The following is a 27,301-nucleotide window of genomic DNA, read 5'->3' as shown; positions in this document are numbered from 1 at the left end:
ATACCACTCCATACATCGAAGGCCTTGGGCTTGCTTTAATGCTATGCTGTTGCTGCCTTGATATTCTTAATCCTTCAACAACAAATATTGCCCTTTCACTGTACACAGAGACCCACACATTATGAGCCAGTCCCTGTCGACAGCCCACTGTAAGAAGCATCATTACATAGCACAGCAGCTCTTTCTTTCAAATGCTGGCCAAAAATCACAAGGTTTTCTTGATTCAGTTAGGAAGTGATTGCTTTCTATGCCTGCAATGTTTAAGGAGTCACGTAAATTTCATGGCTTTAGATTGCTTTGTGTACGGCTAAGAAATGTTATAACGTACTACAATCTGGGGACTTGTGGACAAAGTAATTGTACATGGGTTCTGCCTTATTTTTCTTAAATGTTCTTTGACTGTAAGTTCAATATTTAGGCGTCAGCAAGGGGATTTCTTCTGAGAACTCTTTATGGGCGATTGTCTTTCCACTGTAACTTTACCTTGTCCTCTTTGCATCATTGTTCTCATAATTAAAAATTAAAAAAAAAGTCATTGCTGTAGGGAGAAAAAAATGAGCTTCAGTTTGTGGGAATAACACCTGTAATTAGGAAGAAGATAATAGCCTGTGATCTGATCTGATCATATTTAAATTTTACCACCTTTGAAAACCGTCGTTTTCAAAATGCTAGATTGTTTTGAAGTCAGAGTTTCTTTTTCTTTAAACTTTATTGATTGATTGATTGGTTTTTGGGTCACACCCAGCAATACTCAGGGGTTACTCCTGGCTTTGCACCCAGAATTCACTCCTGGCAGCTGCTGGGATGCCTGGAATGGAACTGGGTCTCTCCCAGGTAGGCCACATTCAAGGCAAACGTCCTACCACTGTTCTATCTCTCTGGCCCCATCAAATCAGAATTTCTTGTTGGAAGCTTTTAACAGATGACCTTGTCTTCTGATCTTTCGTCCTCACTGTATTGTCTTGTGGTCACTGTGGGTTATCTCATCACCCCCTCTTCATATATTTTGGAGAGGCAAACTGTCACTGGTTCGTTCGTTCTTGGTTCTTGAATCTGGCCTCTTTTCTTCACATGAGTTACTTGTTTGAGGTGAACAAAATATTAGGAAACTATAAGATTTTAGGTAGAGTAGCTAAGGTTTAAAATCAAAAGTAGTAATACGGAAATCTGATTTTAGCTTGGATTAAAGTGAATCGCTAATTTTTTTTTATCTACTGGAGGAGTTCTTCATTCATTAAACACTTTCTTTATATGGAACAGGGTGGGAACAGTTGTTTATTTAGGCTTTTTCGTTTCAAGTCTTTTGTTGGCTCTTAGTAAATATTAAGACCTATTAAATAATTTGAAAGTAATATTTACCTAAAATTTTAAATATATCTATTTATATGGTTAATAATAAAAAACAGCAATCTTCTGCCTCATGCTTCTCAACTCAAAATTTCATGCCTTAGAGATAACTTCATTCAGGACTTCTATTGTTTTTTCTCATATTTATCTCCATAGTATTAAAATTGCATTCTTACATTGCTAGTAGTTGATTTTTAATTTTAGAGCTTATCTATTCCTATTATAAACCATTGTATGTCTTCCACTATATCTTTCCAGTGATGTCATACAGTTTAATTAAATCCAGTTGTAATGTTTACATTAGTATGACTCTTGTCACGTTTTGCTGAAACACATATTATGGCTGTCATGCATTTCTTTTCTTCTGTTGGTCTTATTTTAACCTCTGGAATTGGGGTTGCCTTATTTTTCACTTGCTTGCTTTTCTAATAGTCTTTTGTGTCATGCCTGCTTGGCACCAGGCATCTCTGAGTTCGGCCCACATCAGCTAATGCAGACCTCTGGTATTTATTTGTTTTGCAATAGAGGGATTGAACCCAGGGCCTCAAACATGCAAGGCAAGTGTTCTACTGCTGTACCCCAGGGCATACACCTTTCTTATACTTTTCTCCACTCTCAGTCCCTTTCATCCAAAAAGCCTAACACATGGGTGGTGAACACTGTCTGAAACACTTTGGATTCATTGCATGGTTGTTGCCACCCATGGTTTAAGAAAATAGGTTCAAGCTTGTATCCAGTATGGTCATTCTGGGACTTCCTTTGCCAATCTTCTGGGCTGTCTCTGTTTGCTTTGTTTCCTCTCCCATGATGGATGACGGAATACATCCTTTAGATCAGTATTTTTCAAGCCTTTTCTAACTGAGTCCCTTTCTGCTCTTGTTTCCTTCCTGTGCATTTAGCCCTTAATCTTGTGCTATGACTGCTCATATATCTGATTTTTATCTCTGGTCCCCTTGGAATATCCTGGGTGACTCCAGGAAACAATGTATGTTCCCTGGTAGAAAAGTGCTATTCTAGATGTTTCCTAGAAAAGCATGAAAGAGATGTCAATTTTGTGAGATCTATTACTGGTAGTGTAATATTTTTATTCTTCCTACATAAATGACATTGGGCAAGATCTGGAACCCAAAGTCCCTCTGAAGTCTTAAGGTATTACTCGACTCCAGCTCTCAGTGTTGTTATTGAGAAGATTTGTACCAGCTAAACTCCATTAGCTTTTAGAGTGACTTACTTTCTCTGTAAGCTTTTGAAGTCTACGGTTGTTTTCAGATTCCAGAAGCGACAGAGTGCTCCACTTTGATGTTCATACATCTTTGTTCATACATCATGCAGAGAACCTATGACCCTTATCTGGGTTGACACTCCTGTCCCTTTCTTCTGGAAATGATGTCCTTCTCTTAATTTTTGTCTCTGTGCTCATTGGAGAGCTTGTTTGTTATGCCTTTGCTCTTCTGTTCTGACCCTCTTGTTTTTTTCTCTTTGTAATTCCATAAACATTCTTGGTGTATATTTAAGGAGTATATTGGTGTATATTTAAGGAGTATATTGGTGTATATTTAAGGAGTATATTGGTGTATATTTAAGGAGTATCTTGGAGTATATTTAAGGGGTGACTTGCTCGTTTTAATGGTCCAGCTTTCCTGAACATTTTATTTATTTTATTTTGAATTTCCTGGCTGCTCTTCCCCCCTCCTCCTTTCTCCTTTCTTCTCTCCTTTCTCTGTACCGCTGGCGAACCCAGATTCTCAGAATGCTCTTTACTGCTGAGATGGTTCCTGGCCCCTTAGATTGATTGGATTTCTGAAAGCTCCTTTCTACACGGAATGTTCATCGACACACATTCTGGTTTTGATTTTGTGATACGGTATTTTATTTCTAGATATGTTCTTTCTTTTTTGCAACCTCCATGCCATCTACCTCCCCCGATCCCTGCATTGTGGCTGTTATTTCCTCTGAGTTCTTTCTGAATGTTTATTTGGTCTCTGACTTTAATTTTAGACCATGTGGTGATCCTTGTGACTTCATTCATGCTCATAGTTGTATGTTCTGAGAACTTGTGGGGTGGAGAGAGGATGCAGCTGCCACATTGTGAAAGATGGAGCTTGCCATTGCATTAGAAACCCTTGGGCTTGACAGATCTGTCGGTGTTTCTTCTTGAGACAGTCATGATGGGCTGCCCCATCCCAGTTGGGAGCTTGCAGTCAATGGCAGAATTTGGTAAAGGCACCATCATGCCAGTTTTGTCTGATCCACTTATTTCCAGTAAGTGCTTTGCTGAGCTGGGTACCTTGTCTCCAAGATTACACTCCTTTATTTTCTCCAGACTTTGTAAATTGTGAGTGTGCTAAGTGAGGGCTAAGCTTCTGGGAGGTCCTCTTACTCTTTCTATGAACTTCCCAACAGACCTATTCTGGCACCCTGGCCATTCAATATTTCTGGTGCTTTCAGTTCTTAATTCTTTGAAGAATTCTCTGATGTGAATTGGCTTCTTTCTTTCTTTCTGGCTTCCCTCTTTCTGGTAGATTGGAAAAATACTTAGTGGAGTAAAGAAAGAAGAAACCTAAGAGATAACTCTCTTAGTGGTTGGCCCATGCCAACCACTTTCCATCTTTGAAAAGACAAAATTTGTCCTGTCTGCTTTCCAGTATATGGACCTTTCATGTTTATTCATTTCAACATTTCAGGAGAAGAGAGTGAGTCTCAACCATTTTCACTGGGATCCTTACGACCTTTTGTATTTCACGTGTCTTGTTTCACTGTAGATTTATTAGGAGGTTCAAAGGAGGCTTCTTTGACCACATCACTGCCATATGTGTCTGCATGTTGGTTTTAGGAAGACTGGTTTTGTGAACTAGACGTTAGCTTGTGGCCAGGTCTATCTTTGTTCTGTGATCACTGTGGAATTCTGCAGCGTCTTTTGAGCTGCTCTCCTGTTGTCAGCAGCACAAGCCACCTGGGCATGTACAGATGCTGGTTTGGATTTCTCTTTGCTTGTAGGGGGAAAAGGAGAAGTGTTCCAAATACATAATATATTGTTTTGAAAAATCAAAGCTCATCTTACACTCAGTGCCTAGGCACTGTCATTTTTTCTCTTTTCTTCTATAAACTCATCCAAAGTGTGTTCTATAGAAGATAATTTGTAAAGAGCAATTGATTCTTTCTCACATATATTGCATTCTTTCTCATATAGATCAGATATGTTGCCTAATATACGTATATCTTTGTAAGTGATCTAAGTTAGGAACAGGTAACATATTTTATTTGAGGGCATCTTGAGAACCTAAGTTTAATTTGTTCATTTATTATGTTTATTATGTTTTCATTAAACTCTCTGGATTAATAATACATAAGCATAGTGAATTTAAGTTTTGCTAATAGTTCGCCCCCTCAAATCTCTTTTATATTGGTTTCAAATTACTCATAGCACTTTTAAATCACTTAAAAATAGAAACCTGAGTTTAGAAAAAGAACACAAAAAATGAATTGTTTTCATTATTAAGGAAAGGAATGGGTATGCTAGAGATCTTATGTCTTATGTAGTAGATAAGGGATACTAGGCCAATGGGGGCTTTTTCTCTTTGTAGTAGAGGCAGGTGCCTTTAATTCTCATTCTGTTTTCAAAGTATAAATAACTTGCTCATGGCTTTCCTCATGGGCTCCAAGTTTGTTTGCTGTTGTGTATATTCCCAGCAATATGAATAGTCCCTGGCATGTGCAAAGCTTGATCGATGAGCTGATTAATCAATTGAATGGCTACATGGATAGAGAGAGATGATAGGTATTTTAATGGTTTCTTTTGTACTGAAAAGACAGGCGAAGGTATGGATTATTGATTCTGCCACAAACACTCTTCCTCTGCCTCTGCCTCCTAATTTTTTAAGGCCAACCTGGATGTCACTTCCTGTAGATGCCTTCCTGATCAGTCTTACTTCTCTTCAATAGAGTAGATATGTTTGCTGCATATTTATAAAGTATTCATAATTACTTAACATGCTGTTTATCTGCATCCCTCATTAAACCATGCTCTGTGAAAGCTGGTTGTTCTGGCTTGCATAATACAGATTTTTCAGCACATTTCCCAGTGGCTGGCTCTTGAAATACTTAGTTTCTGAATGGATGGACAGATGATATTGTATAGAAAAAATTATAGCTCTCTGCTGATTTGGGGGGAACTATCCTTCAATTTGTATTTTTGCCATTATTCAAACAGGCTACTTTTAGTCAGTAGCACGCCTCCCCTTTATTTGTTCAAAGAAAGGGATTAAGTGGAAGTAGATTATTTATTAGATTATTTCTCACTGAGTTATTCTTTGGCTAATCACCTCAACTTTATGACTAATCACTTGAAATTGTGCTTATGTATGTCTTGAATAGTCTTTTGGGGGGAGGGTAAATAGTGTTGTCTGTGATCATTTGAATGAACTCTATGTGCTCTTGAAGTGTTTGCTATAAAGTCAACATTAGAATAATGAGTGTTTAATGTATAAATAATAATGAAGGTGTGAAGAATCCAATAAAATTCAAGCTAGTCTCCAGGTTTCTTTTTCAGTTTGAGGAACTTGCCCTTAGATATTTAAAGAAAAAGAGTTTCTGGGACTGGAGTGATAGCACAGCAATAGGGCGTTTGTCTTGCACACGGCTGACCTGGGATGGACTTGGGTTCGATTCCTGGCATCCCATATGGTCCCCTGAATCTACCAGGAGCAATTTCTGAGCACAGAGCCAGGAATAACCCCTTAGCACTGCCATGTCTGACCCAAAAACCAAATAAAGAAAATGTTTTATTACAAGTATGAAACAATAATATGGAAACTTCTGTAAACCAACTTATCTTAATAAAAAATAAGAATGAGAGAGAATAAAATTGAGAAAGGATAACATAAAATGTAATTATTAGTATGCATTATGCAGGTAATGGTCAAATTTTCATGCAGGTGATTTTTAATTGTTTTACATCAATATAACGTAGGGAATCTGAAATTTTGTTGTGGCTTTGTCTTTGCTTTGGGGGCATACCCTGTGGTACTTGGGTTACTCCTGGCTCTGTGCTCAAAGATTCATTCTTGGTGGTGCTCAGGGGACCAGGTAGGATGCTGGGAATTGAAACCAGGTCAGCCATCTGCAAGGCAAACACCTTATCCACTGTGCTATTGCTTTGGCCCCAGTAATCTGAAAATATTTTTATGAGAATCACTCTTGGCAATTCTGGTCCAGTGGGTGATGATCGGGAGCAATCAGGCCCACTTACCTCATTCTGGTCCGGGAGGCTGGCTATGCCTCAGATGCAACTTGGCTTTGAACATGCTCCAAGGACTCTGCCATTGGAACTGTTTCTCTGACCCTGATAATAATTTTTAAAGCACTTAATGGAGCTATGATTATACAATTTAGTGTTTTTAGTATGCTTACAAAATGAAGCAATATCATGACCATATAATTGTAGAATAACCTTTTTGTCATCCTCAAAAGAAACACCATACTCCTCCTTAGTCATGTCAAACTTTGGGAGGGGGGGTTGTGCCACACTCAATAGCGCCCAGTGATTACTCCTGGCTCAGTGCTCAGAAATGCTCCTAGCAGGTTCGGGAACCTAATGGGGTGCTGGGAATCAAACCTGGGAAGTCAGGTTGGTACCAGGTCAGCCTTATACAAGACAAATGCTCTACCGCTATGCTATCGCTCTGGCCATTGCCATACTTTTTGTTCTTCTATCTTTCTAGATTAGTGTGTCTAAGATATACTTTATATGCATATGAATACTGGTTATTTGGATTTTCATATCAATGGACTCAATTTAGTGACCCTTTGTGCATGGCATCTTTCACTCAGCATGTCCTTTGAAAGGCATATTCATGGGGTGAAATTTTCAGTACTTAAGTGTCTCTGGATGAATAGATTAATGGTCCATTGCATCAAATTTTGATCTATTTATTGTTGATGGACATTTGGGACCCCCTATACATCATATATACAGTGGTTGTAACACTTTTTAGAGGGAGGATTAATATAAGTAGATTACTTATAAAGTTACACACATTAACTGTTAATATAATTATTATTTTTAATATGCCCCTTGTCTGACTTACCACTGTATTCCCCAAAACTAGCTCTGTCTGGCACATAATTGATGTTCAATTTTTTGGGAGGGGGTAATGAGGGTACAGCCAATGGTACTTAAGGGCTATTATTGGCTCTTTGCTCAAGAGTGACCCCTGGAGGTGCTTGGGACCATCTGGGATGCAGGAGACTTGAACAAGGGTCGCTGCCACTGCAGCTATATTATATAGTTTGTTGGTTTTTTGTTTTGTTTTCAGTTTTTATCACAACACTGATTTTTTTCTGGGTTGTTCATAATACAGTCATTCCAGACAATCCCACTACTAGTGTGACTATCCCTTCGTCAGTGTTACCAATTTTCTATCCACCACCATAGCCAGTATCTGTTTAGGCACCAACAAACTTACTTCATGTTGTTAGAACACAAAGGCAAATGGAATGATCAAAACTTAGGTCAGCACAAGTAAGTTTGAAATGATTGTTGTAGCTTTCCATAGTGTTACTAAAGTCAGTGTCTTCAGGATCTACGGGGTTGTGGTTGGTACTGGTTGAACCTTCTTGTTACTGTTCAGGCTCACTGAGATTGGCAGATTACTCTGTAACTTTCCCTTCAGATGTCCTGTCATACTACTGGGTTGACACTACCATGAGATTTTGAGGTTTCATGCAGCTGCAGAGTCCATGGTTCATGGATCAAAAACACATTTGGTGGCTTGGAAGTTTAATAAGGTTGAGTTGCGGAGTTGGGCCATTTCTGTTGGAAGGTTTAGGATGTGGTGCTGGGCTGCTGTCGTTTATGCAAAAAGGGGAATCTACCCCTTGCTCTTTCTGAGAACGCTACTGAACATTGGTGACCATTCTTTTCTCTACGTATTATTTTCTCTGCATGTATAATTTTATGTATACATATGTGTATAAATGTGTGTTTACACACATATAAGCCACATTAAGGTAAATGGAACATCTAGGTACATCTAGGGTCAAGGAACCTTTTGTTTCAGGAATAGAATAGGGTCAACTGCATGCAAGGCAAGTTACCTTAATTGCTTCTAATATATTTCTGGCACTTCACTAAGTTTTGAGGATGGAAGGGAGGGGTTTTAAATAATGAACTGAACTTCCCAAACCTTTTTTTTAATAGCTCTTCTTTCTTTCATTTACAACAGCTTTTGGAGCTTTTTGACAGTGAAGACCCTAGAGAACGAGACTACTTAAAAACAGTCTTACACAGAATCTATGGCAAGTTTCTTGGTCTTAGAGCATTTATCCGAAAACAGATTAACAATATTTTTCTAAGGTAAGTGGAGGGAGGGGGAGAGAGAGAAGCACAGTTGGTGGTTTGATAGAAGTTTTAAGTAAGCCTGCAATTATTTAAGCATAGCATACTGACTCTTGTCTTCTCGTCTCTAAAGGTTTGTTTATGAAACAGAACACTTTAATGGTGTAGCTGAACTGCTGGAAATATTAGGAAGGTAAGCATATGTTTTGCTAATTACTAAACTCAAGAGACTGTCATTGTGTAAATTAGGCTCAGGTGGCACAGGGAAATGCTGACCTAGATCTCTTATTGTATGTACATCGGGCCCTCTCATTTGTGCTTAGTGTGGTTCCCAGTGGACTGCAAAATTCTCTTTCTCTTGTTCCCCAGTTTTGCACTGCTCATTTTACTAGAATGACTGGAAGAACTAACTTCCTTATTAGCACAGAGACAATACATACGATTGTGGTCAGGTCAGGTACTCCAAAATATCTTATTCCTATTTGTTTCTGAACTACCTGTTGATTGCCATTTTTATTATTTTATTTTATTTTATTATTTTATTTTATTTTATTTTATTCATCCATCCATCTATCCATCCATCCATCATTTCATCCATCCAGCTATCCTTCCTTCCTTCCTTCCTTCCTTCCTTCCTTCCTTCCTTCCTTCCTTCCTTCCTTCCTTCCTTCCTTCCTTCCTTCCTTCCTTCCTTCCTTCCTTCCTCCTTCCTTCCTTCCTTCCTTCCTTCCTTCCTTCCTTCCTTCCTTCCTTCCTCCTTCCTTCCTACCATCCATCATCCATCCATCCATCCATCCATCCATCCATCCATCCATCCGGTTTTTGGGCCATACCTGGCGGTGCTCAGGGGTTACTCCTGGCTCTGTACTCAGAAATTGTTCCTGGCAGGCTTGGGGGCCATATGAGAACCATATGGGATTCAGTTATCAAACCTAGGTCTGTCCCAGGTTGGCCTTGTGCAAGCCCTACCACTGTGCTATCACTTCGGCTCTAGATTGCCATTTTTTTTTTAAAGGAACCATGTTTTTATGTGTTGTTCTTGAACAGCTGCTGATAGGAGAAGCGAAATGAATTGGAATGAGACAGCTGTTGCATAGGTTTCTACACACAGAGAGACCAGTGTGAGTGGGTGGTGGGATTGCCTAGTGTTGTTGTTGGTTTTTTTTTTTTTTTTTAATCAAAAAGAGTCCTGTGGTTTTCTCTTGGGGACCCTTAGAGAATGGGCTCTAGATAAATGGATGAGCAAAGATTCCAGGATTGAAAGGAATTGATTAAATAAATTAGAAGGGTCATAAATGAGCAAAACAGGCAAATCATTTTGGGAAGGAAAGGAGGGAAGAAAAAAAAAAGAGACAGCAGGGTGCCGTAGTGATAGTACCGTGGGTTAGGCATTTGTCTTACACGCGGTTGACCTGAGTTTGATCCCCGATATCCCATATGGTCCCCCGAGCCTGCCAGGAGTAACTTCTGAGTACAGAGCCAGGAGTAATGCCAGTACACTGCTAGGCTTGGCTGAGGTCCCCCTAACCCCACCAAGGGAGAGAAATACAAAAGTTTTTGGGAGTCATCCAGCTAGGTTAGGGGGACATTGTTGTGAGATCTTATGTAAATGTTCTTTAAAATTTCCCCCTTGAATTTTTTTTTATTTATTTATAACATAGTAAGAACTCTTGAATGCCCCTGCAGCGAATTGTGGGTAGTTCTGGACTAGCCAGAAACTGATTTAAGACTTAATCTGATCTCACCAGAAGTTTGTGTTTAAGTTATTATGGTACCGTTGCTAATTCATGCCTCTTTTCTTTTTCCTAGTATTATCAATGGCTTTGCTTTACCTCTTAAGGCAGAACACAAACAGTTTCTGGTGAAAGTGTTGATTCCTTTACATACCGTCAGGAGCTTATCACTCTTCCATGCTCAGGTAGAGTTTTGCACGATTATTTTCGGTAGCAGAATAAAAATGGAAAACTCATCGTTGCTTTGATACTGATATTTACCTCAGGAAAAAATATATAAAGTTTATTAAAGGAAAACATTGCCCAAGGACAAATGGGAGAGAAAAGTTTATACTATTTTTTATGCATAGGAAAAGCAGGGGACTGCTTTTGAAGTAGAGAAATTTGTTCAGTCATCACATTTCACAAAGAACTTGGATGACTTGCCCAGTTCACAAAATTATATGGTGAAGATGTGGCAGTTAATAAAATGTATGTGAACTTGCTCATTTGTATCTTTGGACATGTAATCATATTTGAATGTTGTTAAATATCTCGTGTTCTCATTTTGTATTAGTCTAACTATTGCCAATCTCTGCCTTCCTCTTATAGTCCATTTTCCATTTCTTTTTCACTTTCTATACACAAATACTCTTACAAGGGAATAAATCAGTATTTTAATAGTTTTCCATTTTGAGTTCCCATTTCTTTTAAAAGCATACCCTGTCTTGTCCCCACTCTAGTTTCTGTGCTCACAATGACATGCATGATAATAGGCATGTCACTAAGGGCTAGAAAAGTGATCTGGTGGCATTTTTTGGCTTTCATTTTTCAACCCCTTGACTCCCTATCCTCTTAATGGGAATGTTTTGAGTTTGCATAGAAATATAATCGTTTTTTTATGAGGAATGAGGAATGTTCCTCTTCAATTGAGAAATTATGTGTTTTGAGGAAAGATTAATCCATGTGTTATTAATTCAGAATGCCATCAAAATGCTTTGCAAGAATTACTTTCTTGTCCCAGAATCTTTAGAATCTCCTTTATAAAGCCTGCCTCAAGTTTTCAAAATAAAAATCACATTTTCTGATCACATAAGATATTGGGCGGAGGAGGGAGGGAAGCTGATGGAGTTTGGATTCTAGCATTTTCAGCATAGTGTTCAGGGGTATTCCTAGTAGTACTTGGGGGGGGGGGGGGAGGACAACCATGTGGCACTAGGGATTGAATCTAGGTCTTCAGCATGTGAAGCAGGCACATAAACCCTTTGAGCCACTCCTCAACCCCTTAAAATTATTCTTACCTACATGAGTTAGCGTCATGTGCTGAGCTCTTTACATTTCTCCAGGTTCTAACCATGGCAGTATACCCTTTTAACTCCTCATGAAACTACTTTACTGCATTTCTGTGAGTGAGCAAAGTTTTTACAAGCCCTTTACTTCTCATCTTGGGCTCTTCTCAACCACAGCAAAGCCCAATATGGTGTTGATGCTAGTGAAGAAGCTGGAAGCCCATGATTGGACTGAGATATAGACGACCACTTTCTGAATGTACTGCGGGTGGGATTTCACCTCTGCTTTTCATTAGTATTTTCAATAGACATCATGTTCTGTCACTCCTAAAGAAAAAAAACCCCTGGAGTCTTATTAAGGTCAATCTTTGGCTTGAGAAAGTAGCTTTGTTTTTATATATTGCTTTCCATACTTTTATTTTTTTTTTTTTGAAGAGGATTGAATGTGAAGTTTTTCAAACCAGAGTCTGGAAACTTTTAGGAAGTTTTAATCATAAATCTTTGGAGCCCTTTGTATATAGAATTTCCAATTTTGCCTTTCACATTTTTCTTTCTCCAGCTGGCATATTGCATAGTACAGTTTCTGGAGAAAGATCCTTCACTCACAGAACCTGTAAGTACTTTATTTTCCACCCTCTCAGAAAACTTTTGCAGGGCCAGTTTTCCTGGAAGTGGATATAAAAAATTAATTGCCATTTGTTTTTCTTTTTTTACCTTTTAGGTTATTAGGGGGTTAATGAAATTTTGGCCCAAAACCTGTAGTCAAAAAGAGGTAAGTGCTTCCTATCCATGTATTAATAGCTTCCAAAGTACTTTGCTGAGTGCCAGTCCCTGAGCTACTTATTAAACATACTTACAAATAAATGCTCTACTCTGCTTCTTGGGGGTCTATAAGGCAGAACTATAAACAATCTCTGTTTACTAGTTATGAAATTGATGGTTGGAGAGAGGTTAAATAGTGTCTTTGAGTATAGTACAATGGTTAAGCTAAACATTGCTTCCTTTTTGTTTTGTTTTGGGCTCATGCCCAGTTGATTTTGGGGAACTATTCTTGACTCTGTGCTCATGATTGACCCCTAGTTGTGCCTGGCAAACCATGGAAGTGAAGTACCTTTACCCCATCCTTATTGGTCTGGCCCAGAAACTGCTTCCTTCACTCCTTAGTCCTATAATTTTGTCATTGTGCTGTTTAGCTCAAGAAAATTCAAGTCGGCCCCTAGCATGTCTCCCAACTATTTTGATCACCTCATCTTTCATCTTTCTGCCTCCCCAAAAGAGAGCTTTTGTTGTTCTTGATCCAGGCTAGAGCAGCCTGCCCGAATACCACATACTGTTGATGCCATCGTACTGTGTATGATCTTAAAATATGTAACAGACATTTAGTTTCAACTGCCCCAAAGTGGCTTAGGCAATCTCTGCTCTCCAGTTGTTTGTACTTTTGTCGAGACCCACCAGTTTTTGCTACGTGTTTGTGGGACAAGACTGAGCCTCTTACTTGGGGGCAAACCTAACGGGGCACTGATCTATACTCACTCTTCTTCAGCATTAGAAATCATGTGGAAGGGCCCGGAGAGATAGCACAGTGGCGTTTTTCCTTGCAAGCAGCCGATCCAGGACCAAAGGTGGTTGGTTCGAGTCCCGGTGTCCCATATGGTCCCTCGTGCCTGCCAGGAGCTATTTCTCAGCAGACAGCCAGGAGTAACCCCTGAGCAACGCCGGGTGTGGCCCAAAAACAAAACAAAACAAAAAACAAACAAACAAACAAAAAAAGAAATCATGTGGAAAATAACCCAGATAAAAAAAAGATGAGCTGTTAGTATGACTTTTGGGGGGAAGAAATGCCCTATGTTTCCAGATCAATTGCTTTAACAGAAGCCTCCACCTCAGGTTAGCTTTAGTTGTCCAATATTCTATGAGTACAATTTCGGAAAATCATCTCATTTTTTCAGTCCCTGTTGGGTATAGTTGGACTATGCCTTGCTACCCAGACTCATTTCAAGATAACAATACATTCTCATTTTCTATATTTTAATTCATACTGAAGTTGTTTTTTTTTGGGGGGGGTGTCATACCTGGCAGCACTTGGGGGTTACTTCTGGCTCCACACTCAAAAATTGCTCCTGGCAGGCACAGGGAACCATATGGGATGCCGGGATTTGAACCAATGACCTTCTGCATGAAAGGCAAACGTCTTACCTCCATGCTATCTCTCTGGCTCCCATACTGAAGTTTTTTAATAAGATATTTCTTCATGCCCAAGCCAGTTACTCGTTTTCATTTCTCTCTTTTTTACTTTACTTCCAACAGTTGACTCAGCCATTGATTAGGGTGCACTTTGTTATCTGAAAGCTCTTTTTGGTTTTGTTTTGGGTTACGGGGGTCATACCCAATGTACTCGACTTACCCCTGGCTTTGTGCTGAGGGACCACTTTTGTTGGGGTTTGGGGGTATCGGTCATCGAACCTGGATGGTCATGTACAAGGCAAACAAGTGCCTTGTAGGCCTTACCTCTCTGCCTTCAAAGCTCTGTTTCTTGAAGTATGTATGCTGTGAGGCCACGGGATTCACTGTGTTTAATGAGACATTGTGCACCCTTCGTGTGTGTGTATGTGTGTGTGTGTGTGTGTGTGTGTAAATGGGTTAGTGTGTGGATGGGTTTATAGTGGTACCTGTGTGCACCCTCCGTGTGTGTGTGTGTGTGTGTGTGTGTGTAAATGGGTTAGTGTGTGGATGGGTTTATAGTGGTACCTATGTGTGGATGAACTCTTGTGACTTCCTAACCTTGGTGTTCTGTTAATAGTGTATCCTAGAGACCCACCTAGCAGGTAGCAGTTGCTGCAAATATTTGATAAAAAAAATCTGTGCGTACGCTGTGGATTTGAGAGTGTTATCCACATAGCAGGGCCTGACGTCACTGTTTAAAAATAGAAGTGGGGGTGAGGAGGCAGCTACATTGATAACCAGAGGGGAGAATCATAGGAATAGTTTTTCCTCGGGGATTCCTCTGCAATATATCACTCTTTCTGTGTCATTGGTAAGAATGCAGAATCCTTTTCCCAAGGTAAGTAGATTCGAATCTCAGCACTGCAGAGACCTTGTTCTTAGCCCTCTGGTGAGTTAATTGTAAAGTGAACATCTAACCTGAGATAATGCCTGATTTGTTCCGATTTGATTTTCCGTGTTGATTTTTCTTAAAACGGTACAAACTCATTAATCCTCATGATTTATGTACATTTTTTATTTTTTGATGAAGTGTGCCTGACGTTATGTGTTTTTCATGTGCTTGCAGGTCATGTTCCTTGGGGAACTGGAAGAAATCTTGGATGTGATCGAACCTTCACAATTTGTTAAAATTCAACAACCTTTGTTCAAACAAATTGCCAAGTGTGTATCTAGCCCCCATTTTCAGGTTCGTAAATAAGGAGGCCAGGAACCAGAGTGCCTATGTGACGTGTATTATTTGTGTAAATTTTTTACTTTCATTGAAACAAATGTAATGAATGGCCTAGTTACCGTTTGACTTTACTTCCTGTTTTCTCACATGGGACTGCCAGTGATTAGAACAAGCACCCTGATCTTTAGCCTCTAAATTATGGGACCTCCGTGGAGGTTCATTTTTTTCTGTCCACTCACTCCTGCCCTCTGAGGCAGGTCAGTCTTAAGTGTCAACAGTGAAATTCTGAATTGTAGAGCAACTTCTTGAGTAGGCGCTGAGTAAAAGGTTCCTGCCCTCTCTTAGAGAAAATGATAATGTTTGAAAGCAAACTCATTTTCTATACTGTGCTAGATGGTTTGACATACATTACTTGTAAACATATAAATTCTGTGAGACTCACCCCTTCCTTTTTTTAAGATTAAAAACAAACAAACAAACAAACAAACAGGGAGACACAGGTCCAGGGGTACATGCAATACAGGAATCAGGGTGAATGCTTTACATGTAGTTTTTATCCCAGGCTTTTATACCTAGCACTGCCTGCCCCCTTCCCACCTCTCACCCCTTACTTCTCCCCAGGTTACTGGGTATATAGTTTGAGCATCTTCCTTGGAATTGCTCTTGCACTACTGGCCTAAGTAGTGCTTTATCCATTGGTTCCTAGCATTTAGTTGCCTGAGTCAGTTGTTGTCTGTCATCAGAAATGTCCTCAGGGTCCCCTGAGTACTGTTTGGGAGATACTCCCCCCCCTGCAAAAGAAGTTAGGCTTAACAAGAATGAAGTCTCCAGGCATTTTGCAGCTTTTAAAAGCCTGTGACCTTCCGATGGCTCAACTCTGCCGCCTGGTGGCTGCTCTGGGAGAAAACAAGGAAGGTGAACTTGAACAACCTTTAAGATCTTGGTGTAGCAAGGAGGAAAGAGGGGACTCTGGGATGACAGCCCTGTAGGCTTTATCTTTTGCCTGGCTCCCCAAAGACCTGAACCTTTGGGCCTTGACTCTTGAGCATCAGAGAACTATTATAAGGGTTTATGTGTGTGGCTTACATGCAGCCCACCTACTTCCTTCTATGGTACCACATGGCCTCCTGGAAATTGCCAAAGCCACTACCAGGATGGCCTGAGTAATTCTTGGCTCTGCAAACACAGGCACACACACCTGTTTCCCCAAATAAAAATTTTTTTGCTATCTTAATTTGAAGGTCATGTTTAAGTTGTACAGTATAAGCACAGAAACACACTGCTAACATGACAGTTTTGGTGGTGAACTTTATTCTTGAATTATCATTAGTCTTTGTGGTTAAGGATTAACTAGCTGTTGTTTTAATTTTAATTAATTAATTTAATTAGCTGCTGTTTTAATTTTTGAGTTAAAGACATGTCATAAAGATCTTATGGCAGTCCTGTGATATTTTGTCTATCTCCTACACACACACACACACACACACACACACACACACACACACACCCCTAAACAAACACACACACACACATACAACACACCAAAAACAATAGCAGCAAAACCAACAATACATGAAGATTATACTTAGCTGGTATAAGATGAATCACAAAAAATAATTATAGTCTGCTTGTATAATGTGACAATTTCACACAGGCGTTCAGTTGTTCAATTCTCAGCCATTTGGGTTGTTGGCATTTTTCAGTTTGTGTCAGAATATCTGCAGTGGTAAAGGCCAAGGTGTAGGAATCTCTTTTTAAATGAGTGTCACCGGGAAGTCTTAACATCCTTGGATGCTAAGAAGCTTAAAAAGGAGACAGCGTTTTCACTTATGCCTTTTCTTAGTCTCTTTGGGCTACTAGAACAAACTACTTCCAACTAGATGGCTTGTCAACAAAAGAAACTATTTGTTGAAATTTTGGAGGCTGGAAATCCAAGGCTGCCCTTATGGTTGTGTGAAGTCTGTTGTATTTCTTTTAACATTGATTGATTGATTGATTGATTGATTGGTTTCTGGGTCACACCTGGCGTTGCTCAGGGGTTATTCCTGGCTCTGTGCCCAGAAATCAATCCTGGCAGGCCAGGGGCCCACATGGGATGTCAGGAATCCAACCGGGTCCCTCCCAGGTGGCCTCACTGCTGTGCTATCTCTTTGGCCCCTGTTGTATTTCTTGTTACATCCTATTTGGTGTAAGGAGCTGGGATTCTTCCCCCCAGCCTTGTTTATATATAAGGCACCAATTCCATACCTGAGGGGGTACCCCTCTTAGGCTAAAGTTCCTTCAGAAGTCCCCCACCTTTCAGAGGGTGACAAACATTAAGACCGTTGCAGACTTCCATAATAAACATCACAGACTGGGATTTCTTCTACCCTCTTGTCAGATACTGTATACTGCTTTGTATAAATTGCGCCTTTCCTTGTTTAGGGACATCACTGGTTACTGGCTTTCTATAAATATTTGAGAGAGGAAGAGAGGAGTGAAAAGAGAGACTTTTTAGTAGTCAGTAGCAGATTAGTAATAGTAGTAAATTGATAATTGAATGTTGAACACGTTAGGTGCTTCCTCCTCTAGCTCTCTAAAAATTACTGGTTTTGCTCATCTATTTTACCATAGCCACTTCTCTCCTTTCTTCCTCTTCTCCTTCTCCTTTTCTGGCCATGTGTTTGTCTGGTTTCCACACTCTGCATCTCCTGGTTTCCCCCACAATCTTTGTGCTTCACTCGATTACACTCCCCTCAGCCTAGAATGCCCTTTCCTTCTCTTCCTTGTCCTTCAAAGCTGGGTTTAAGTGCTTTCTCCTCTAAAGTTCCTGCCACCTTGTCTCCTCAAGTCAACTGGTGGTTTCATTTGCTCTTACTATCTCTGACAGAGCACCTGCCACTGCTTACATTGAATTTACAGTTAATGCCTCCCCTACTTCACCCCCTAGTTAAGAGTCAAATTAAATAGGTTAAGAACAGAGCCTTTGGGATCTGCTCTTGTTGGCCATGTGTGGTCTTGAAGGAATGACTTACTGTGTCTCAGTTTCATCTGCACAAATAGTAATTATGACCCCTGTTCTAGCTATATGTTGGTTGTGAGGATCAAACGAGGTAGTGTCTGTAAAACATTTGGTGCAATGCCCGACCATAAACATTCAGTAATGATTCCTTTTTAATTATTAGTGCTTTGTATTGTTGAGGGTCTCGTGCTTCATGTATGCCAGGATGCTTTTATAATTGACTCAAGATGAATAATGTATACGGAAAAGTTCTAATTTCTTAGTCTGTTGATGGGCACATCTTGTTCTGTGTTAGTAACTCAAATAATTTGTTTAATTTATTAGATAAAATATTTCTCGACTTGTCTGAATAAAAGAATTCATTCTTTCTCACTCTTTGTTTTCCTGGATAATTATATCTTAGCGATTTGATATTATTTTGAGGCCTTATTTAGTAATTACTGCTTTTTAAGACTTTTTAAATTTATTTGGGGGGGGGCACACTCGGTGACATTCAGGGGTTATTTCTGGCTATGTATTCAGAAATTGCTCTTGGCTTGGAGGACCATATGGGACGCTAGGGATCAAACCGAGGTCCATCCTAGGTCAACCGCTGGCTGTTTATTTATGTTTTGGGGCCACACCCAGTGACACGCAAGGGTTACTCCTGGCTATGCACTCAGAAATCGCTCCTGGCTTGGGGGACCATATGGGACACCAGGGATCGAACCAAGTTTCATTTTGGGTTAGCCGTGTGCAAGGCAAATGCCCTACCACTGCGCTATCGCTCCGGTTCCTCAAGACATTTTTTTGTTGTTGTTTTGTTTTGGGGCCACACTCGGCGACACTCAGAAATCGCACCTGGCAGGCTAGGGGGGCCATAAAGGATGCCGGGGATTGAACCCAGGTCTATCCTGGGTCAGTTGCTTGCAAGGCAAACACCCTACCCACTGTGCTATTGCTCTGGCTCCATACTTTTAAGATATTTTTAGATTTATTTTTGCAATGCACCTTGGAATCCATAAAATCCCTGGTGACTGAACAAGTTGGACTCATTATTCTGAGTATGATTAGAGTTCATGCATACATTTGTAATAGTCGAAAAGGGGGTCAGCACTAACTGGCAGGTGGACATGCAGCTGGTGCCCCACAGTCAGAAACCGGGTGACTTACAGAGAAGGGATCATACTAAGCTCTGTAAAGAACCTGGATGTTGGCCTAGCCAGACTCTGCCCATATTTGAGCAGTGTGGTCAGGGTAGGGTGCCAGTCTCTGGACCTGTGTCCTCCTCAGTGTGGCAAGCACAGTGGCTCCTGCTCGGTGCAGTCATGGTAGACAGTCATGGGCCTGACATAGGCAGAGCTAAGCCAGGGAGCCTCTGCTCTGTGGGGGTGGTCTGCTTTCATCAGAAGCTGCTGACAACACATTGACCAGGTTCTGTACCCTGACATGTGTGACCCCTAAGAGAAGGGCCTAAGACCACAGGAAAACTCTGTGGCATAGATAAATAGGGAGGGCCAAGCTAGTTGCAACTTGGGAGAAACTCTAGGGGAAATGAGGACTGGGCAGTGTTAAGGGAGGATTCCAGTAGGAAAACTTCTTTGTTTCCCCACTGGGCAAACTGCTTTGGAATATTCTGAAAAATCGTAAATGCTCACTAAAGTAAAGTCTGGGTATTATTTCATTTTTATGCTTGATGGAATGCTACAAAAAGAGTCTAAAAATTGGGTTTAGAGAGATTGTGATGTTATTTTTGTCTTTCTCTCTGATTGTTTTTTCTTTTTTTCTTCTCACAGGTGGCAGAAAGGGCACTCTATTATTGGAATAATGAATATATCATGAGTTTGATAGAAGAAAACTCGAATGTCATCCTCCCCATCATGTTTTCCAGTCTTTATAGGATTTCCAAAGAACACTGGAATCCGTAGGTTTTCAAAGTCCCCTCTCACTCTCTCCATCTCTCACTCTCTATCTCTTCTTTTCTCCCTTTTTCTCCCCCTCTTCCTTCTTTTGTGCTTAATTTTTTTCAAATGTTTGCTATGTGTCAGATGCTGTGCTGTGGCAGAAGATAGGCGGGAAGCTAAAATTTTTCTCTGTTAGTGGTTCACTAGCCAACTGGGGAGACTCCCAAATAGATTACTTGCAGAAGGGTGTCGTAAAGACACTCGCATGACAATACCTGTGTCCTTGAAGCTCTTGGCCTGCCTATGACTCTACCCAAGATATTTGGAAGGCTCACTGGGAAGAGAGGCTCATGGCTTTCAGTGGGGTGACAGTGGTTCAAGTGAGTTTTACTGACATTGAATTTAGCAGATAGATGACGTGGGGGTAGCCCTTTCTGAAAATGTGATAACTCATCACATGGAAAGGCATGGAAATGTAAAAAGCTCCTCTCGTGTTCTGAGACTCATGAATTCGGTAGGGGTAAAGCACAAGATCTTTGCAGGGGAGGTTACTAGAAGGATTATGGTAGAAGGAAGTGGGGCCACATGAGCCATGACCAAGAGGACAATAAAGCAACATGGAAGAACTGTATGGAAGAGGCAGTGTGGCCTGAATTGGTTTACATTTTAGCAAGAGCCACTTTAAAACAAAACACTTGCTATATATGAACTCTGGTAATTGTTTAAAAACATAAAGAGATGTTTAATATCTAGGCTGTGAAGGCTAAAGCAATTAGTTAGCATGTATTTGGATGCCTTTGTACGTTTTTCTTTGGCATGAAGGAATTAAATGTGGGTTTAAGGGGCCAGAGCAATAGCACAGCAGGAAGGCATTTGCCTTGCAAGAATCTGATCCAAGACAGACCTAGGTTCGATTTCCAGCATCACACACAGCCAGGAGTAAGCCCTGAGCGCAGCTGGGTGTGGCCCCCACCAAAATAAACAAACACGCACACAAAAAAAACCAACAAAACCCAAAATAAAAAATGTGGCTTTGAAATCAGTAGATGTAATTTTGTATATATACATATTCATAATGTTTGTCCTGAAGTTTTGCATGCTACTGTAAAATACATGTATTTTCATATTTGCCCAAGTTTTGTTGCCCAAGTAGACTTGTAAGTCTATTTCTGCAGAGAGTCACTCGAGGACCTAGAGTAGCTCATGCAAGTGTCTTGTAACTGCTCATACCAGTATTTGCCATTTCCGAGAAGCTCATTCCCCTCAATAGAAGAGAGATTTCATTTCCTATGTTATGGCAACTGGACAGACTCAACACAGAAAATACTCTCAAAAATGTCTTAGAGGCATAATTCACATGCAATATAAGTATTGATTTATTGATGTGGGTCACACCTTGCAATGCCCAGTACTATTTTTTGCACCATGTTCAAGAATGACTCCTGGTGGTGCTGAGGTGACCATGCCTGGCACAGGTCATCGACCAGAATTGGCCACATGCAAGACATGTGTCTTAATCCCGGCACTATCTCTCTGGCCCCAAACACATGTTGTAAATTCTTGGAAACTTCAAAAATATAGTTTATTTGACATCTGGTCTGACTTTTATAAATATCAATTTGCACAGACCTCATTTGTTCAAAATCAGAAGCAAAATTTTAGTAATTTACCAGGGATAATGCAAGGTTCTGTTCTGAATCTATCAAGGCCTTGATTGCACAACCCTCACGTTATCCAAGAGCTTATTCTTCTGCTTGCTAGTGGGAGCAATGGTTGAGTTGATTTAGTTTGGAAAGTCACACAGCCAAACAGCAGCCACCGCCAGCTTGCCAGTTACCTTGTCAGCATGTGCTTTGGGTTGGACCAGGAAGCTAAGCATGAGGAGGGAAGAACTGATGGAAATCACAACTTGAAACATAACTCATATTAAATGACTCAACCTAACAGTTGTTTGGGATGATCTATTAATAAAGATTATAGAATGTATATGTGTGGCTACATTTATATACATATACTTTGTTTCCAGGGGAATAATTTTTGAGTTTGATGAATTGTGGGTATTATCACTTTAAAAATAAAATCCGGGTCTGAACCTCCCTTCCTCTCTTCCTCCCCTCCCCTCCTCTCCCCCCTCCTCCCCTCCTCTCCCCTCCCCTCCCCTTCCCTCCTCTCTCCCCTCCCTCTCCCTCCTTCCTCCCTCCCTCCCTCCTCCTTCCTTTCCTCCCTCCCTCTCTTCCTCCATCCCTCCCTCCCTCCCTTCCTCCCTTCCTCCCTCCTCCTCCCTCCTTCCTTCCTTCCTTCCTTCCTTCCTTCCTTCCTTCCTTCCTTCCTTCCTTCCTTCCTTCCTTCCTTCCTTCCTTCCTTCCTTCCTTCCTCCCTCCCTTTCCTCCTTCCTCCTTCCCTCCCTCCCTCTCTTCCTTCCTCCCTCCCTTCCCTCCTTCCTTCCTCCCTCCTTCCTTCCCTCCCTCCCTCCCTTCCTCCCTCCCTTCCTCCTTCCCTCCCCCTTTCTTCCTTCTTCCTTCTTCCTTCCTCCCTCCCTCCCTCCCTTTCCTTCCTTCCATTCCCTTCCTTCCTTCCTTCCTTCCTTCCTTCCTACCATCCTTCCCTCCCTCCCTCCCTCCTCTCCTCCCCTCCCTCCCTCCCCTTCCTCCCTCCCCCTCCCCCTCCCTCCCTCCCTTCCTTCCTTCCTCCCTCCCTCCCTCCCTCCCTCCCTCCTTCCTCTCTCCCTCCCTCCCTCCCTCCCTCCCTCCTTCCTTCCTCCCTCCCTTTCCTCCTTCCTCCTTCCCTCCCTCCCTCTCTTCCTTCCTCCCTCCCTTCCCTCCTTCCTTCCTCCCTCCTTCCTTCCCTCCCCTCCCTCCCTCTTCCTCCCTCCCTTCCTCCTTCCCTCCCCCTTTCTTCCTTCTTCCTTCTTCCTCCCTCCCTCCCTCCCTCCCTCCCTCCCTTCCTTCCTTCCTTCCTTCCTCCCTCCCTTCTCCTCCCTCCCTCCCTCCCTCCCTCCCTCCCTTCCTTCCTTCCTCCCTCCCTCCCTCCCTCCTTCCTCTCTCCCTCCCTCCCTCCCTCCCTCCCTCCTTGTTACTTTATTTTGTACTTATCTTTTTATGAAATGAAATTAAGTGCCCGTTGTCAGTTCTATTCTGGGTAATAACAATTAGAAGGGCAAAATCAAAATGTTCTTTTTCTAATCCTCCCAACTCCTTGGAAATAATGTAAGTCTCGGTATGGACATAAACTGTAGGTCATTGCTGTCATCCCAACTCAAAAGGAATGGCACAAGGGTGTAGTTTGAGACATTTAAGGATATAGGTTGTTCTTCACTTTATTTGTACAACAGTTTCCTTTTTGGTAGCATTAACCAATGCTTGTTCTTTCTTCTGTGCTTCCCAGGGCTATTGTGGCATTAGTGTACAACGTGTTGAAGGCCTTTATGGAGATGAACAGCACCATGTTTGATGAGCTGACAGCCACATACAAGTCAGATCGTCAGCGGTAACTTTTAATAGCTTTTTTTTTTGTCAGCAGTGCATAAAACTATTGCGTTCTTTTCTTTCTCTTTGCTGAAGTTACCCACTGAACTGGATAACACAAGCAGTAGTTTTCTTTAGCAAAACAACTTTGCATGCTCATTACCTGTTTTGACTAATGGATCGCTGGGTGATAAAGTATGATTTTGAAAAAAGCCACTTTCCTCCTTCCCTTCAATGCTGTTTCTCTTCTGCCTCAGGGTTAGAGCCTGGCACATAACTGGTATTTCAGACCCTCTGAAGGGAATCATCAGGTAGTTTGCCATCTGCATTCACTCCTATTTTGGACTTGAGTTGGGCTGATCTTACACTTCATTCTCATAGTAGGAGGGATGAAGCACCATGCTAACTTAATTCTTTGACCCAGAACTTAGTTCTCTATTACTCTTGAACCCAATGAATTTATTTTGATTCGAAGGGCAGTGAAAAGACCATGATGTGCAGCCTGGTATTGTACAAAATTTGAAATGTTTAAAATAAGAGTAACAGTTGGACCTTCTACAATCATAAATGCTGATAATTTAGTGAAGCCTTCCTTGCTTTCAGTTCTCTGATTGTAAGATTTTATTTCTTGCCCAACTTTCCAAAAGATGTCATCTTAGTGTGTTTGGGTTATTATAGTTTGTTTGGGATATCCTAAATTAAATTGAGTTGGGTGATTTCCACTTCCTGTCCAGGGGATTCAGGACCTACTTCCAGTGATATTTCACCAATCAGGTCAAATGTCAGAGGTTATAATAATGTTTATCAGGTCCTGTGGTATTAGGCCACCTGTGGTGTTTGTGAGCCCTCTAGAACTATCCCCAGTGGTGCTCCAGGGGCCATGTGAACTAGGACTTGTGCACATGAAATGTGTATGACTGTGTTATGTGCAGCCCCACCTGTGTTTATTTTATGAGTGGATTATCAAGAACATGCATTACTTGTTCACAGTTTTAGAGGAAGGAAATGTCAGACCAGTTGCCAGTTTGCTTTAGATGAAGGCTTCCTCCTGTACTTAACTTCTCACCATGTCAGTACATGGTAGATGGGGAACAGATGTTTGAGGGGTGTCTCTTCTAATAGCACATAGCACTGCCCCCATTCATCAGGGCTCTGTTCTCAAGACTTGATCATCTCCCAGAGTGCCATTATCCTTCAGCTTTTAAGTATTAGAACTTCAACATATGAATTCAGGGTATACACAAATGGTCAGAACATGGTGTTAATACACTTGGATTGAAGTAAGTCTAAAGAGCTTTCTGATAGGTGGGTCTTTGGTTTGTCTTTGATATTTCGGAAGCAAACACTAGTTTTGCATCCATGTGCCTGCTAGAGGATGTTCCTATTCAGAACCTTGTTGAATCTTCTGAGTAAACCTGTCTGTGATTGTATTCACTTCTTCACTTTGCCTAGTTTTGCATTTTATTGATGAGGGAGAAAGGTTTGTCAGGGGACAAAAGATCACTCCAGTCATTGTATCAAATTGACAGGATGTGGCATATTAAAGACATCTCAATCATGAAACATGGAAAGTACTTAACTCCTAACAGAAATGCTGGGATTTTGTAAACTACAATATTGGCACACACATCAATTACGGGATATGTTGGACCACACTTGAGATTAAAACAACTTTCAATTTGCTTTCAATTACTGCAAATCATTACACTCAAAACGACCCATGTTGCCCAAACATGAATTAATGTGATATATCATTAAAGAATATATTGGACATAACGTTCTTTCTTTATTGCATATGGAGCTCTTGTAGTATATCGAAGTTATAGATTGATTAAATTTGTAGAATCCCATATGAAAATGATCAAACTCTTATTTCTAAATCATTCAAATGAAATCAATACTTGAATTTCAGTAATAGAATGTATTTATGATTATCAGTTAAACAGTTAAACAACTTTGGGGGGGGAAATAACAACATAAGATTTATTCATGGGGCCGGAGTGGTGGCACAGCTGTAAGGCATTTGCCTTGCACATGGCTGACCTTGGATGGACCCACGGTTCGATCCCCCATTGTCCCATATAGTCCCCCAAGGCAGGAGCGATTTTTGAGTGCATAGCCAGGAAAAAAAAAGATCTAACCACAACCAGGAGTATTCATTGTGTAGTTGGTCTGATGATGTGATATATATATGACTTATGGTGAGTAGACTTTTGGGAAGAGAGGGCTGATATGTTGTCAAGTGAGCAATTGAGGGTTTGTTAAATCGATTGGACCATTTTTTCTTAATTATAGGAATAGGAAACAATAATAAAAGTGTAGTTTGTATTGTCAGAGAGAGGATAACTCAGTGGAAGATTTCTCTTCTGGGTGTTAAGAAAAGTTATGAATGATTTCAACTCACATAAAACTTTGGAATATTACGAATCTGAAAAGGGTGGGTGGACTAAGTATCTACGTATGCCAACATTAGTGGCATATAAATTGGAAGATAATTTGACAGTTATCTCTAGTATGACATTGTAGTTAAGTTTTAGAATTTTCACCCACAGGAAGAGAAAATGTGAGAAAAACGGGAGTGATAATGACTACGTAATAAATATTTAGAATTTTCAAAGATAAAGTCGTCATTTATAGAAGATACGTGCTAAGTCAGATAAAGTTCACATGGAAGAAAAGTCCTACAGAACAGATTTCAGCGAATACTAAAAAGCTCCACATTAAAGACCAGAATGAGGGCCCGGAGAGATAGCACAGCGGCGTTTGCCTTGCAAGCAGCCGATCCAGGACCAAAGCTGGTTGGTTCGAATCCCAGTGTCCCATAGGGTCCCCCGTGCCTGCCTGCCAGGAGCTATTTCTGAGCAGACAGCCAGGAGGAACCCCGGAGCAATGCCAGGTGTGGCCCAAAATCCAAAAAAAAAAAAAAAAGACCAGAATGAAATGTGTCAGTAATAAGAGAATGAGTGTTTTAAAGGTGTAGCATGTAATTTAAACTAGTGGTCTCTGTTCGTGGACTGTTATTGTTGTTGATCTTCAGGTGTAGAGAGATTGAAAGCCACTGGACTTCTACTGACTACCTCTAGTCGGTGGACAGGTCGGAAGATGCTGTGAACTAGGACAGTAGGAAGTTGGCATATGGTTCAGTTGCCTTTCATTGCCCTTGCTCACTGGCTTCTTTTTTTTTGTTTTTTAACTTGATTGATTGGTTGGTTTTTGGGCCACTTTATGGTGCTCAAGGTCTTTCCTGGTTCTGCTAGGACCATAGGGGACACCAGGAATTGAACTGGGTCCATCCCAGGTCAGTCACGTGCAAGGCAAACACCCTACCACTGTGCTGTCTCTTTGGTCCCTGCTTACCAACTTCTGCCAAGTAAAAAGATCCTATGTATTGTAGCCTAGCAGTCTCTATAGAATTAAGTGTACACAGATCAATACTCTGATGACAGAATAATATTATCCTCAATATGTAAATGAGAAACCGGAAGTAATAACCTACTAAAATAGCTTCCTTATAATTGAGAATTACAACTGGAGGACTATCTAGGCTTATTCCTTTGTTCTGTAAATATTAAATTTTCAGGGTCAAAATTACCAAATGAATAACTATTGGAAAATACCTCTGCTAACGTTCATACGGTGCAGATTGAATTTGAGATAACCAAAAGGGATTATAGTAACCAGAGTTCAAATGATTACATGTTAGTTATGAAAAGATAAGATTTGTTATATTGCACACAAATATGTTTCATACTATACAGTGAAACAAACTTGCACTATACTCTAGAGTATTTTGGATGAAGATGAAAGTTAACTTCTGTTGCAGTTGCTATCTATATTAGCTTTTCAACTGTTTGGTTATGACATGAAAACATAAT

General features: G+C 40.7%; 1 protein-coding gene across 1 annotated transcript in view; it reads left to right on the top strand.

Moving 5' to 3' along the window:
• PPP2R5E (protein phosphatase 2 regulatory subunit B'epsilon) overlaps positions 1-27,301 on the top strand; it is a 159,869-nt gene that overhangs the window by 129,466 nt on the left and 3,102 nt on the right. The window contains exons 5-12 of the mRNA XM_049770408.1: positions 8,571-8,701; positions 8,817-8,876; positions 10,493-10,601; positions 12,244-12,297; positions 12,406-12,456; positions 14,974-15,093; positions 19,855-19,982; positions 23,347-23,448. Coding sequence (XP_049626365.1) covers positions 8,571-8,701; positions 8,817-8,876; positions 10,493-10,601; positions 12,244-12,297; positions 12,406-12,456; positions 14,974-15,093; positions 19,855-19,982; positions 23,347-23,448 — 755 coding nt within the window. The remainder of the gene's footprint in view (positions 1-8,570; positions 8,702-8,816; positions 8,877-10,492; positions 10,602-12,243; positions 12,298-12,405; positions 12,457-14,973; positions 15,094-19,854; positions 19,983-23,346; positions 23,449-27,301) is intronic.

Source organism: Suncus etruscus, chromosome 3, assembly GCF_024139225.1.
Source record: "Suncus etruscus isolate mSunEtr1 chromosome 3, mSunEtr1.pri.cur, whole genome shotgun sequence".
Lineage (NCBI taxonomy): Eukaryota > Metazoa > Chordata > Mammalia > Eulipotyphla > Soricidae > Suncus > Suncus etruscus.
This window is presented reverse-complemented; position numbering and strand designations above follow the sequence as displayed.